The sequence below is a fragment of the Perognathus longimembris genome, chromosome 3, assembly GCF_023159225.1.
Source record: "Perognathus longimembris pacificus isolate PPM17 chromosome 3, ASM2315922v1, whole genome shotgun sequence".
Lineage (NCBI taxonomy): Eukaryota > Metazoa > Chordata > Mammalia > Rodentia > Heteromyidae > Perognathus > Perognathus longimembris.
The window spans coordinates 60,899,046-60,914,438 of record NC_063163.1 but is presented as its reverse complement, the minus strand read 5'-3'; the positions used below and the strand labels follow the sequence as shown (position 1 = coordinate 60,914,438).

The 15,393-nt window shown below is 45.1% G+C and overlaps 1 protein-coding gene across 3 annotated transcripts in view; it reads right to left on the bottom strand.

Moving 5' to 3' along the window:
• The window catches only part of LOC125348420 (mitochondrial intermediate peptidase), a 110,896-nt gene extending 97,135 nt beyond the window's left edge, over positions 1 to 13,761 (bottom strand). For 2 of the 3 annotated variants that reach the window (XM_048341642.1, XM_048341644.1), the window contains exons 1-5: positions 13,444 to 13,761; positions 11,174 to 11,347; positions 8,841 to 8,929; positions 6,784 to 6,870; positions 4,565 to 4,628 (exon numbers count right to left, since the gene is read on the bottom strand). In XM_048341642.1, the coding sequence (XP_048197599.1) occupies positions 4,565 to 4,628; positions 6,784 to 6,870; positions 8,841 to 8,929; positions 11,174 to 11,347; positions 13,444 to 13,653 (624 nt within the window). In that variant the 5' untranslated portion in view covers positions 13,654 to 13,761. The remainder of the gene's footprint in view (positions 1 to 4,564; positions 4,629 to 6,783; positions 6,871 to 8,840; positions 8,930 to 11,173; positions 11,348 to 13,443) is intronic. The other variant, XM_048341643.1, reaches the window with a different exon arrangement.
• Between the last annotated feature and the right edge of the window lie 1,632 nt (positions 13,762 to 15,393).

Here is a 15,393-nt window from a genome sequence, read left to right as displayed (position 1 = left end):
CATGTTTTAAGTCACCAGTGGTAGACTACAAGAGATGCCAGAACCTAAGCCTACTTCTACCTCACTGCCAAAAGAGGAATGTCTGCACTTGGCACGAAGACCAGCTTCTCTGGACAATGCCAGATGGATGGCCACTTTACCTACCCCTTATATATCTTATGTCAGCATTTTGCCTTATGCCTACATATGCCATATGTTTGCAACATCCCCCGGTAAATTAAAGAAAAAAAAAGGAGCAGATGTTGGGGACAGCTGTGCCTTTAAGAGGCCACAGCTGGCTTTAGCCTTTAACAGGAAGAGAAGCCCCAGCCCCTGGGGCGAGCATGTGTCAGCCCTTGGGGGATTGTGATCCCTGCCCACAGAGGAAGTTACATGACATCACCTGATGGGCAGCCCAGCTCAACCAATCAGTTAATCACCTCAAGTCCTTCCCTTTCCCGCCATTACCGCTATATAAACTCCCCTCCCAATTAAATCCTTGGAGACTCATTCAACCATCCAACCGCCTCCCCGATATCTTTGTCCTGCGGCTCCTGACACATTATGGGGGGGGGGGGGCTGAGGAAGGGGTTTCGGCATCCCACTTCAGCTTAGAGCAGTCCAGTAAGGACACGCCTTGCTCCTTCTGCCGGTATGAGGGGTAGGGCGGAGCGTCTTCCATAGAATTGAGGTTCAGGCATTCCCCCGGGAGATAGGGGGGGAAGGCATCCTAGAGACCCCAACCTTTGGGCATCTCCTCTGGAGAAGTGAGGAGAAGGGGTCCTCAGAGGCCCCGACAGATGATGACAAATTATTTCAAATAGTCCTATGAAAATTCTTTTGGAATGGAATGCTGCTAAATGAAAATGGTATTAATCCCAAGACTCATCAGCATGTTAAAAATACCCTCACAGCTAGACATTGATGGTTCACATCTGTAATCCTAGCTACTCAGGAAGCTCAGATCTGAGGATCATGGGTAGAAGCCAGATGGGGAAGGAAATAGCTGTTCAGAAGTGGCATTGTGGTTCAAATGGTAAAGAGCTAGACTTGAGCAAAAGAAACTCAGAGACAGTACCCAGGCCCTGAGTTCAAGGCCTAGGAGTGACACAGTACACACACACACACACACACACACACACACACACACACACACACACACACAAAATACCCTCTTGATTGGCCTTTAAATTCTGTTCATAAGTCCAGAAAATAAAGTTTAAATAAAAACATATTGATTGTACAGGCATACAGCTGTAGTCCTAGATACTTGGGAAGCTGAGACAGGAGGATCACTTCAGCCCAGGAGTCTGACACTAGCCTGGGCAATATAGTAAAACTCTAATCCAAATAAATAAAGAAATGGAAAGACTATTGGCCCTTAAGATTTGTAAATTATGTGGTTGGGTTCCCTTCATCTCTCTCTTCAAAAATCTGTAAGGGGGGCTGGGAGTATGGCCTAGTGGTAGAGTTCTTGCCTTGCATACATGAAGCCCTGGGTTCAATTCCTCAGCACAACATATATAGAAAAAGCCAGAAGTAGCACTATGGCTCAAGTGGTAGAGTACTAGCCTTGAGCAAAAAGAAGCCAGGGGCAATGCTCAGGCCCTGAGTTCAAGCCCCAGGACTGGAAAAAAAGAAAAACCCAAAACAAACAAACAAAAAAACCTGTAAGGTGGGCTGGGAATGTGGACTAGTGATAAAGTACTCGTCTCATATACATGAAGCCCTGGGTTCGATTCCTTAGCATCACATATATAGAAAAGGCCAGAAGTGGTGCTGTGGCTCAAGTGGTAGAGTGCTAGCTTTGAGAGGAAAAAAAAAAAAAAAAGCACAAGAAATGTAAACACTGCCCTACTATGTAACTGTACCCTTTTTGCACAACACCTTGTCAAAAAATTTGTTTAATTAATAAATAAATTACAAAAATTTAAAAAAAGGAGAAGCCAGAGACAGTGCTCAGGCCCTGAGTTCAAGCCCCAGGACTGGTTAAAACAACAACAACAACAACAAAATCCTGTAAGATATCTTCCTCATGCCCTGTCATAGTGAGGACCTTTGCAACTTGGAAGTTGAGAGAGAAGGATTTTGTCTAGGGAAGCACATATTAGATAAAAGCAGCAGTGTTTGTGCTTCAAAACCAAACACACATCCTGTTGGCCAAGTTTCAAAAGCATTGTTCATGAAGATTGTGTAGACATAATAGATCAGAACTACCCATGTTCCATCTAAGCTATCAAACTCATTGACAGTCAGCATGGCAATGATCAGTACACATCCGCATTTATTGCATCAAATCTAGTTTGCACTGAAAAACTCAATCCATGTGCCTATAATCCCAGCACTCAGGGAATGACTTTGAAATCAGCCTGGCATATATATATATATAGTAAGACCTTATCATAACACACACACAAAAAGAAGTTTGTTAGTGTAAGAGGGACAGGAAGTGTGACAGAGGGGTTAAAATTGACTGGAACAGTGTAAACATGGAACAATGAAATCTCCCCATATAATTAATATAAGCCAAGTTAAAAAAAAAAAAGAAGAACAGCAACATGGATATGGCATGGAATTCCTGGACTTGGGAGGGAGAGACAGGAGGACCTTGAGTTCAAAGCCAGCCTGAACTCTACAACAAAACCTTGTCTCAAAAACAATATCCAGTTGGATGTTGGTGGCTCATGCCTGTAATTCTAGCTAATCAGAAGGCTGAGATCTGAGGATCAAGGTTCAAAGTTGGTCCTGACAGACCAATCTGGGAGACGTTTTCTCTCCAATTAACCACAAAAAGTCAGGAGTTGGACGTGTAGCTCAAGTAGTTGAGCACCAGCCTTGAGTAAAAAAGCTAAGGGCCTGAGTGCAGGCCCTAGTCTCAGCACAAAAACATGACTCATACTTGCAGTTCTTAATAGATTCATAATTTAGGTACTTCAACAAAGGCTACACACCACAGGATTGAAATAAGTTAGGGTACAGTTCTGGTAAATACAAAATTCTTCCCTCCAGCAGGGTACCAGTGGTTCATGCCTGAGGTCAGGAGGCTGACATCTGAGGATCAAGGTCAGAAGCAAGCTCCAGCAGAAAAGTCTATGAAACTCTTTTTGTTGTTGTTGCTCGTGGGGCTTGGACTCTAGACCTGGGCGCTGTCCCTGAGCACTTCAACTCAAGGCTAGTGTTCTACCACTTGAGCCACAATATCACTTCTGGTTTTTTATGTGGTTAATTGGAGATAAAAACCTCACAGGGCTGGGAATATGGCCTAGTGGCAAGAGCACTTGCCTCGTATACATGAAGCCCTGGGTTCAATTCCCCAGCACCACATATACAGAAAAAGGCCAGAAGTGGCACTGTGGCTCAAGTGGCAGAGTGCTAGCCTTGAACAAAAAGAAGCCAGGGACAGTGCTTGGGCCCTGAGTCCAAGGCCTAGGACTGGCAAAAAAAAAAAAAAAAAAAAAAGTCACAGACTTTCCTGCCCCAACACGCTTTGAACCATGATCCTCAGATCTCAGCCTCCTGAGTAGCTAGGATTATAGGTGTGAGCCACCAGTGCCTGGCCCATGAAACTCTTTATCTCCAATTAACTACTAAAAAGTTGGAAGCAGAGCTGTGGTTCAAGGGGTAGAGCACTAGTCTTAGGTGAAAATGCTAAGGGACAGTGTGCAGGCCTGGAGTTTAAGCCCTATGTACCAGCACAGGAAACAAAAAAAAAAAAAAAAAAAAAGGCTAAGTAGACTGCAGGTAGGGCAGGGAAACGACCGCAGACTCTCAATGGTACCCAGCTACTGATACTCTTCCAACCCTGAGTTCATGCCTGCCATGTGGGAGAGAGACTAGGGCTTGGGAACTAAGGGTAAGAACTTGAACAAATTGCTCTGTTGTGTTCCCACGTCTGTAAAGCAAGAAGTCTGGACTATGTGCCAGGTTTTCCACTCTGCATAAACACACATGACCTCAGCTTATCCTGCCAGAACATACAATGAGAATAAATGCTTCTGTACAGTCCTGATAATTCCTGTGTGTTCAATGTTCCATGATCAACCCTGCTACCCTCTAATCTCTCTTGGTACTGCCACTTCATGACATACAACATGCCCCAAATGTCTCAAGTCTTTTTTTTCTTGTCTTTTCTTTTTCTGGTGCTAATGCTGGGGCTTGAACTCAGTGCTTTATGTACTTGCTTGGCTTTTTTGCTCAAGACAAGGTCTTGACCACTTGAGCCACAGCTCCACTTCTGGCTTTCTGGTAGTTAACTGGAGATAAGAGTCTCAAGGACTTTCCTGTCCTTGTTGGCTTCAAGCCATGATCCTTATAGCTACTCTCCTGAGGAGCTAGGATTATAAGTATGAGCCACTGGTGTTGGCTTTCAAGACATTTCTTAATTGTGATTTATCAGGGAGTAACTGGCTGACCTCCAGACCATACTACAATCAAAGGCCACCCACAAGGGAATTTCATAACAAATCAAACACCTAAGCATTTTTATGATAGGCAAATTGGAGTAATATCCCAAGGCAATACCAACAAAGACATCAACTAAACATCAGCACACCAGGAGGAATCAGTTATGGCCCACAAACATTACCTTCTCTTCGTCTAGATGGATTCCACTGATTTCAAAATCAAACATAAACAGTTCTGCCACTCGCCTAGAATACAATAAGCCTCAAGTTACAACGGGTTTAAAAAATTTACTAGAAAAAAACCCCAAGCAGTCTTTGAGCTCTCTTTTAAAAAACATTGCTGAAAGTTGCTTCCACACACACACACACACACACACACACACACACACACACACACAAAATCTGTTTTGAACAAGAGCTTAATATCTCAGAAGTCAGGGAACACACCTCGATGACTGACAATTACAACTTGCTTGTCATGTTAGAGCCTATTCTTTCGTTCACAGTGCAAACCTGTTAAAAGTGCACCATTGTAATTACTCAAGTATTTCAACTCCATCCAAATCCCAATAATTAAAAACATAAAACAGTTTACACTTGGACAGCTTTTCAAAGGTCCCTACCATGAGATTTTCAAGTTTTCTCCCAACGAGTAGCTCCAATTCCTTGATGCTGAGCTGGATGATGAGTTTCTTAGCTATGGAGAATTGTTTTCTTGCTTTTTAATCTTGGAAACAAGTTCAAATCTAACACTTTTCTCTGTCAACAATGTAATTATTTTTCAATTACTTTGTTTCTGGATATAGGTTAACGAAATATCTGATATACTCTTCTGGCTTTGACTTTTCAAAATGGATATATTTATCTCCCGGATTATTTTGTCAAATACATCACTTTTCTTTCTTTTTGATCATTTTGTTTTTAAACAGGGTCTGGATATAGAGCCCAGGCTAGCCTCAAATTTTCCATCCTCTCACATCTGCTTCCCAAGTGCTGAGTTTACAGGTGTGTACCATCACATCCAGCTAACTATATCTTTGAAGAAGAGAAATAAAGTTCTTCTAAGCTTCTTTTATTTATCCCCCATGGTGCTAGGATGGAATCCAGGGCCTTGTCATGATATGTAAGGGATCTACCAGTGAGCTCAATTCTAGTCTGAGATCCATAACTTTGAAAATTAATAGACCACATTAGTATAGTCATTCATAAGCCCCCAAACTGGCCTCATTGCCTCCACCTCACATTCATCTCCTTCCTAAAGAGATGAAAACAGAGTGTTCTCTTAAGGAAAGGTATTTTCTTTTTTCTACTAAGAGAGAAGATAAACTGAGGGGGAGGGGCTTTACCACATAGGTTTATCATAGTATCCAATTTGTAAGTGCAATAGAATGTTTACTAAAGAAGTGTATAGGCCCAGGAATAGTAGTGTGCATCTTCACCTTAGCATCTGGGAGGCAGAGGAAGGAGGATTCAGAGCATGCACTAACTTACCATGACTAGTCCACTGTAACTTTTATATATTAAACACAGGAATGTCAATCTTTAAAGGTGGGTCAGGAGTAACTTTAATTTTAGTATTTTTGGTGTTAAATAAGCTCACTACCAAATGAGTATAAGTTGGGCACCATTAACAGATATTGAGCTTCTCCTCACTTAAATAATACTCAACCTAAAATTGTAGAAAGTAGGTTATATACCTCCCACCCAGCAGCCCATCAGGACAGCCGCATGGCTCAGGGGTCGCAGGAAGCAGCGTCCAGCTCGGGAAGCCATGTTTGAACAGTGACATCTCTAGAAATGGTCTCATTCATCAATCTCCTAAGCTGAGCATCTGCACCTCTGGAAGCTTTGCTTGCTTTTAGCCTTTGCTAGCCATGGAGTATGCAAAACAATCTATTTTTTAAAAATTGGGGTTAGGGTGGGAGGGTCTGGAGAGAGAGAAAGGGAGCTTTCTGGGTTCCTATTTAAGTGGTTTTATTTTTACATTTTAATACCCAATAAAGTCCTTTTTTTTTTGGTTGGTCATGGAGCTTGAACTCTGGGCCTGGGTGCTGTCCCTGAGCTCTTCAGCTCAAGGATAGAGATCTACTACTTGAGCCACAGCTCCATTTCTGGTTTTCTGGTGGTTAATTGGAGATAAGTCTCACCGACTTTCTTGCCCAGGCTGCTTCCTGCTCTCAGCCTGAGTAGCTAATGATTACAGGTGTGAGCCACTGGTGCCCAGCTCCATATTCTTTTAAATTCCAAAAGACAGATAAATAAATAAATTCAAGTCCTGAACACATATGGGGGAGGGGAAGGGGGGCAGGACTACTGCATACCCAAGGGTCCAGAGTGGAGCTTCCCTGCCTCACCTTGAGAGCCACAGTCTCCTCGAGGAGCAAAAGCGGCATGCACCTACCTGGTTTCAGCATCAAGGGACTCCATGAGTGTTTTGTCAGCCAATAATTTCTGCAGACTCTGGTACAAGTCCACATTGGTGTTCAACCTAGAAAGGGTTGAAAGTGAAAATGAAGGAATTTCCTTATTCTTTACACCCAAACAACAGCGAGCAGGTACAGCACACACATTCAGACAGGACAAGTCAGGGGCTGCTTCCTTCCTTTGGCCTGGGCTAGCAAGGCCCTACTGTGACTCTGACCTACTTGGATTAGGGACAGCAGTCTGTTAGGCAAAGGGTCACAGGTTCTAAGGGTCCCAGAAGATGGAAGGGTCAGTGTGAATCCAGCAGGAACAGTAAAGGGGCAGAAGGAGAGGGGACCATGGTAACTGGTGCTATGACAAGGAAATAGTCCCTGTGAGCAAGAGGCCAGGGGCTATTGTTTTATTTTTGCCTAGACAAGCACTCCACCACACCCCCCTAGCCCATTTTCCCCCTTTGGTTATTTTTGGTCTTGAATTTTTGTCGGGAAGCTGGCCTGGACTTTAACACTATTGAAGCTCCTGGCATAGCTGGGATCACAGGCAGGCACTACACCTGACAATTAAAATGTGTGCATGTGTGTGTGTGTGTGTGTGTGTGTGTGTGTGTGTGTACATATTAGTACTGTGTCTTGAACTCAGACCCTGGGTTCTAGCCCTTCTCTTTTTCACCTAAAGTTCTACCACTTGAGCCACAGCTCCACTTCAGGTTTTTTTGGTAGTTTATTGGCGGTAATAGTCTCGTGGACTTTCCTGTCCAGGCTGGCTTCGAACCATGATCTTAGCTTCCTGAGTAGCTAGGGTTACAGGCATCAGTCACTGGCACTAAACTCAGATTTTCAATAAGAGGAAAGGTGCAAGAGTACGAGGGAGGCTGAACTATCACAAAGGTATCCACGCCCTGACCTGAACCCCTTGCTCTGGAACTGGGGACCCCCTAGGCTCACCTGGGTAAGGAGGGGCAGGGTGTCAAGAGAGCTCAGGATCAGGTTAAGGTGCCACATCTATCTACAAGACTCCCAGTGGCTGCCCTGTGACCTGCATATATGAGCTGCATGGACCCAGGTCAGGATGGGTATTGAAGGAACTGCCTGCTCTGGGCCAATGCAAGAGAGCAAAGCACCCGCCACTCAAGCCCTAACCTCAGTTTACCCCACAGGGCCATCCACAGGCCCCATTCTCCTTCCCAAGGTACCACACTTCAGCATCTGGCCACCTGGTAGAGCCTTAGGAAGCACAAATCAGTAACCACCATCCACCTTCTCCTACCCAGAGACCCAAGGCCAGTCAGCTCCCCAAGCAGCTGGCAGGTAAGGAATGGCTGGTTTTCATATGAATGGAAGAGTTTCTTTGCTACTGTCCCCGTGGGTCCTCCCAAAGGTCAAGGGAACCAGAGCAATGACTGCCAATCAAAGCTCCTCAGTGGGAAGAGACCCCCACTACTGCCACATGGCCTGTTCTCAGGCAGCAGTGGGGAGCCATGGAGAAAGCTAGAGCCACCTCCTGCTGGCCTTCCTTCCTGAAAGCCTGGGTTATACACATGACATGGTGTCACGTTCCTCAAGGCCTCCGAGACACAGCATGGTCCATGGCGTTTTAACCAGTACCTGGAGCTCTCACACACTGGAGCCTTCCACACACTTCAGTCCAGCCCCAAATCACTTTAAAAATAATTCACTTCGTTATAGCCCCCACTTCTACCCTACACTGGCCCTCCCAGAGTTTCACGGTCTCCTCAAGCCACCCCCTAATCCTAACTCTATTGGATTAGGACTGCCTGCAAACTCAAATTTACAATGAGGATATTAGAAAGTCCTTCCTACCAGAAACTAAGTAAACGACAATGACAGCACACCCCAGTTGATGATGGAAGGGAACTGAGAGAAGGGAACGGAGGAACTGAGAGGAGGTCCCAGTGCCGGAAGTGAGCCCCCTGCAGAGCCCTCTGACTCCCCTGACTCCCCTTCCTGGACCACATACTCACACACACATATACACACAACACTGCCCCCTCACTGTGTGGGAAAGATCACACACTTTTCTACCACGGTGCCAATACTTCGACAGGCTTCCTCCGCAGCCTCTCTGAATGCTGGTTCCGGGTGTGCAATTTTCACAAAATCAGCCTAAGGAGAAGAAAAAAAAAACAAAACAGGAGGGGATTTGACGTGTGCTTTCAAGATCCAAGGGTGGAGACAAAAACATGTGTCTTAACAATGTGAGCTGTGCATTTCCATGACAGAAGCCTTCTTCAGCTAGCAAAGAAAAGCAGCGTGTCCTCAGATATTTATTATTTTAACTCCTGAGTCCTGGGAACCAAGTCTGTTTCATTCCAAAGAAAGTGCTTGCATGAACTTTATTTTCAGGAGTTTTTCCTCCTTCAAATGAACAAGAATATCTTTCCTAATTCTCTGGGTCCCATGAGTATCTAAACCCTGTTTCAAGTATTTTAAAACTCGAATTGCAATATGGTTCTCTCATGTTAACAAATCCCAGAGAATGACAATGAATGACACGTAAAAAATAAAAAAAGAAAGAAAGAAAAAAGAACTAGCCGGATTGCGGTTCAAAGCTAGCCCGGGCAGGAAAGTCCCTGAGACTCTTAACACCAATTAACCACCAGAAAACCAGAAGTGGAACTGTAACACAAGGTACATTCTTCCTACAGCCCTTTTAGGAAAATGAGAATTGCTTGTCCTCATCTAATAGAGTACGTAACCACACTGCCACTGCTATATCATTAGAATGGAACTGAGCAAGAATTCTTTTTTTTTTTTAAATACTATCATGTAAAACTAGATTTCATGTGAACTAAAGAAGAACACTTCAGGTGAAGAGGGAAAGGCAGAGAAACTGCCACCTTCATTAAGTCTTCAGAATGGCTACAACACAAAACAAAATCACCACAGGGCAGCTGGGAGTGGAAGCACACAACTGTCACCCCAGCACTGGGGAGGCCAATGCAGGAGGACCATGAACTTAAGGTAACCCCAGACTACACAGTGATATTCTGTCTTAAGAAAGAAAAAAAATATTCACAACAAGCTAAGAAAAAATTTTATCAAATAGCTCTCAAAGAAAAACCATCCAAATCCACGATTTGATAAATTAATGATGTCAACTTGGAACAGTCAGATATGCTGGTACTAAAGCATCAGAAAAATGAGCAACATAAAGCTTACAATAGTTTATAAATTATGAATGGATATATTGCAAAGATTAGTATCCATGTTACAACTCAAAACCAAAAAGCACTCCTACTCAGTGCATTTTAAAAAAGCCCATGTATAGCACATAAAAACCAATTTGAGGAAAACATTTCTATTAAATAAAAACTACACTTAAAAAAAATGACCATTTGCTGAGAAATAAGTTTACAGAACTATTGCCTTGCAATGGTATACTGACTGTCTAGGTAGGTAAGAATTTTTTTTTAATTCTTAAAACAAAATTCCTTGAATTATTTTACCCAGAGAATAAGACATATAAATAAGTTCTTTAAAAGCCTATTTTATTGTACTTTAAACATAGTTGAACCCATACAATATAAAAGTTTCTGTGACCTTCTTTTCCTTTTGGTTCATTTCAGTTTATTTATTTCATCGGTTAGTTAGGGATTTATGTCACAGGTCTCCCTATGTAGCCACACTGGCCATGAACTCATGCTCCTCCACCTCAGCCTCCCATGTAAGGGAACACAAGGGCATGCTGCCATGCCCAGCTTTAGTTTGTAAAATGAGATGCAATTATACATCACAAACATTAAAATTTTTTTAATTCTCCCAACAGGGTAATGTGTAGGACACAGCACCTAAATTCATTTAGTGAAGAAAAAAGCAATAAAAACTGAGACAGCAACTAAAGTCACTTCTGGGACTCTGACTGCCAAAATCAATCTCTTCACAGGTGAAATGATTTTTCAGATTTCAGTGACACAAGCAGATGAAGAAGGGTCAGAGAACCCCACCTCACCCCCAGCTCCTGATCCTGGAAGATGATGATGTGTCCTAAGCACACTGCAGATGGCTAGCACAAAGACCCAGGGAAACTGAGGCAACTACCCAGGGTCCAAAATGTCATTCCCAGGAAAACTCGTAAACCTGAAATATTTGATCAGTCTTCTGTAAAAATATTACAGTGAATACATACTTGTCTGAAATATGTTACTGTTGAACTTATGTGTGGGTGAAGAAGGAACTTTTCAGAGAAAACTTTTTGGATGAGGAGAGGATAGGAGGTGTGAGGATGGAAGGTGATCAGGAAATCCAGAACTCCAGAACGCTCAGCCTCCTAAATAGCTAGGATTACAGAATGAGCCGCCAGCACGCGGCTTGAAAGAGCAGTGTTGAGTTTCAGACAAAGCAACTTACCAAGTCTGCCACCCGACACAGGGCATCAGACAGCTCATCAAAAATGACCACTGTCTGTGGCCCAGGGGGCGTGGAACAGGCCTGCTCTACCAGGGAGTCTGCCTTTCTCAGTGCTTCTTCCTGTGCGATGCGAAATCCCTCGGGGGCACTGAGCTCAGGAACTCCAAATAGACCCTGAAATCCAGAAAACATGTCCAGTTTAGAACCACAAGCCTGACATTTTTAGATTAACTGAAAACATTGTTTTTTCACTACTCAGGTTTGTATTCAGGGCTTCATGCTTGCTAGGCAAGTGCTTGGCTACTTGAGCTACACCTCCTGCCTGCCTTGTAAGTTATTTTCCAGAGAGTTTTAGAAACTTGATCTGGGCTAGTCTTGAACCACAATCTTTCTATCTACCTCCATGTTGCTGAGATTACAGGAGTACACCACACTTGGCCTAAAAAGCGTCTTCTAAAATATTTTCCAAATAAATATATGGGTTTCGTTGACATGTCACAATTATCCCACTGATCCTGGAAATCATTTCGTACTCTCCACAATCACTCCACAAAAAGTAGCCTAAAACTGATTTAAGAATGTATTTTTCTTTTTTTTTTTTTCTAACCAAAATAGAAGGGTCTGCGTTCAAAAGCCAGCTGTCACTATTGTAGCGGGGGGGGGGGGGGGGGCGGGGAATGAGACCGTGCATTTCAGAACAGTGTCATAATGCTGGGCATACAGAAAGTGCTGACCAGATGTACCTAACAGTCATTATTAACTTCTACACTTGGCCACCCTTTCCCCTCATGGGCCTCAGGTTTTCATCAGTCCTGGGAAGTGACAGTACCTATCTCCCAACATGCACAGCACCAGAGACACTTAACTACTATAAACCACACATAAAGGGATGAAGGCCACGCCAAGCACAGAGTAAGGAATCAATGCCCAATACCAGCTCCTTCTACAACTAGAAACAGCCGGAGGGTGAGTCCAGTCTCAAGTGCAGAGATCTTTTAGAGAAACTTTATATATTAAGCCAAGTCATAGGCTGGAGTTGGCAACTCGTTTTATGCTTTCTGAAGGTGCTATTTTCACAAGGACAAATATCACCTGAGTGGCCATCCTTTTGGGCAGGTCAGCCACACTTGCCAGAGCCCACAGAAAGTCAGGGCAGTGCACACATGAACACGTGGGTGTGCAGCACGCCAGCAGCATGCTGTGGACTCTACATGGGTTCTCTTCTTTAACACAAGCAACCTAGAAAAGCTGTATCACTTGCTTCTTTTTCTTTCCTTTTTTTGTGCCACTTCTGGGGCATAATCTCAGGACTTGGACAATGTCTCTTAGCTTTTGTGTTCAAGGTTAGCACTCTACCACTTGAGCCACAGCTCCTCTTGTGGCTTTTTGTTGGTTAACTGAAGATAAAGAGTTTCTCAGATTTGTCTTCCCAGGCTGGTTTTGAACCATCATCCTCAGAACTCTGCCTCTTGAATAGCTAGGATCACAGGCATGAGCACCAGGGCCTAGCTATATCATGCTTTTTTTTTTTTACAGTTGTGCAAATGTTTGTCTGCCATGGTCTTCAAGTCATGATCCTCCTGCCTCAGCCTCCAATGTGAGATTATAGGCATATACCACTATGTGCAGGCACAAACAGGCTTTATGCAATTAGTGAAATCATGTGGAGGTGACCAAATAGTGGGGAAGACAAATCTTGCACTCCAGTCTATCTCTGAAGTCCACCCCTCTCCACACTTCTTTGCTCAAAGATACCTATGTGAATGCCTTCTCTTCTGAGAACTCTGGAGGCAGGAACTAGGCACCGACCTGGCGCCTGACACACAGGGAATGCAAGGGAGGAACTAATGAGTGGAGCAGTAAGTTCGAGCGGAGGTCGTGGTGTCACTCAGTGGCACATCCCAGATCCTTTTCCACCCTGTATCTTTTAAAACTTTAAAAAAAAATTTTCCTGTGCTTGTCCTGGGGCTTGAACTCAGGACCTACTTACTGCTTTTTCAATCAAGGCTGGTGCTTCACTTCCGGCTTGAGTCCCAGGGACTTTCCCGCCCGGGCTGGCTTCGAACCCTAAATCCTCACATCTCAGCCTCCTGAGTAGCTAGGATTATAGGTGTGAGCACGGGCGCCCCCCTCCTCCCTCCTCTCGCAACCTTACAAAGTGAGGAGAGCCCAATGACACGCGGTGCACACGCGCATTCGCAGCTCCGCGCCTTCCACACCCCAATGAGTCTGTGGGGTCGCGAGGAGTGGGTGACCCCCCGACCTCTGACCTCTGACCCCGCGCCTCTCACCCGGCGCTCGCCGAACAGGTCCAGGCGGCGGCCCTGAGGCCTGACATTGAAGGCGGCGCCCACGGGGGACCAGCTGGTGCTGACCCTCCGAGTCGGGCTCCCGGCTCCGAGGCTGCAGTGGCCGGCTCGGCATGGCCACACAGCCGCTATGCCGGCGCCCAGGCCGCTGAGCCTTCGGGTGCACAGCATGGCGTCCCGGGAGGAGCCCCGCACTCAGCAACCCAGCTCCACTGAGCTCACGCTGCCCGTTTCCAAGGCAGCGGCCCACGCCGCACGGCTAAGGCCGCACTTCCGGGTTGGGAGGACGTGCGTGCGTTTATAGACGTCAGGACGGCAAGAGCGTCGCCACGCCACCTCCTCGGCAGCCGCTGGTGCTCTTGTGCCCCCAAGTGGCTGGAGCGAGGAACTGACGGGATTCGCGCTTCCCAGCCACGAGAACGGAACGCAGGAAAAGACCTTGGAATTCTTACTTTAGAATGAATGCGAAAAGCAAGCATCGGCGCGGATTCCAGTTCACCTTCTCCCGAGGTGACTCAGGGACAAAGCCTTTGGGAGCATCCAGGAGAACTGGATAGCACAGAAGCAGGCTGGTCATGGCTGTGTAGGACACTGAAGTCATCATCTGTTTTGACTTGTAAAATTGTAACAATCTATAACATAAATTTTAGTGCGGGGGTAGGGGGAAGGATTCCCCAGAATTTCCATCCGCAATACAGGAATAAAAAAGAAAAAGGGGGGCTGGGGATATGACCTAGTGGCAAGAGTGCTTGCCTCGTATACATGAGGCCCTGGGTTCAATTCCCCAGCACCACATGTACAGAAAATGGCCAGAAGTGGCGCTGTGGCTCAAGTGGCAGAGTGCTAGCCTTGAGCAAAAAGAAGACAGGGACAGTGCTCAGGCCCTGAGTCCAAGCCCAGGACTGGCCAAAAAAAAAAAGAAAGAAAGAAAAAGGGATTGCTAACAGGATTTTGTCTTGAGAACCTAGGGGTAGAGGGGTTAGAAATGGGGCCCTGGCTAGAGGGAGGAAAGGGAAGGAAGAGGAGAAAGGAGAGGAAGGGGAGAAGAATTAGGGAGAGAGGAAAATGTGGCTACAGAAGTGAACTCATGGTGCCTGGCCAAGCCCTGAGCTCTCACAAGTGCCCCCTGGTGTCCAGTACAGTATAGTAGGTAAGTTTTTATTCCTATATATTTCATTGTGACATTTCCACTCAGGAGGCCTCCTGATCAACCTCACCTCATCTAGCACTCTCCTCAATCCCATTCCCCCTTCTTAAAACAATTTCAAGCTGGGGGCTGGGAGCTCATGGCTGTAATCCTAGCCACTCAGGAGGCAGAAGTCTGAGGTCTGAGGATCACAGTTCATAGCCAGCCCAGGCAGAAAAGTCTGTGACACTCTTGTCTCCAATTAATCACCTAAAAATCAGAAGTGGTACTGTGACTCAAAATGGTAGAGCAAAAGAGCTCAGGGATAGCACCAAGGCCCTGAGTTCAAGTGGACAAAAAAAATTCAGGCTGGGAATGTGGCTTAGTGGTAGAGTGCTTGCCTAGCATGCATGAAACCCTGAGTTCGATTCCTCAGGACCACATAAACAGAAAAGGCCAGAAGTGGTGCTGTGGCTCAAGTGGTAGAGTGCCAGCCTTTGAGCAAAAGAAGCTCAGGGACGCCTAGGCCCTGAGTTCAAGCCAACAACAACAAAAAAATTTCAACAAATATCATTGTTCCATTTTCGTACCTCTGATCCTATATTCCTCCTTGCCCTCTTCATTAACCTATTCCCTCCTGCTGCAACAGACTGTTTTATTTCCCTAACATTCTTTTTTCTTTAGTGTGTATTAATTATATCAAGATGTTTCACCAGTATATTTTACATGTGCATACATAATATTTTTCTCAGCATAATCTTAGTTGCTTTCCCAATTGCAGTGGC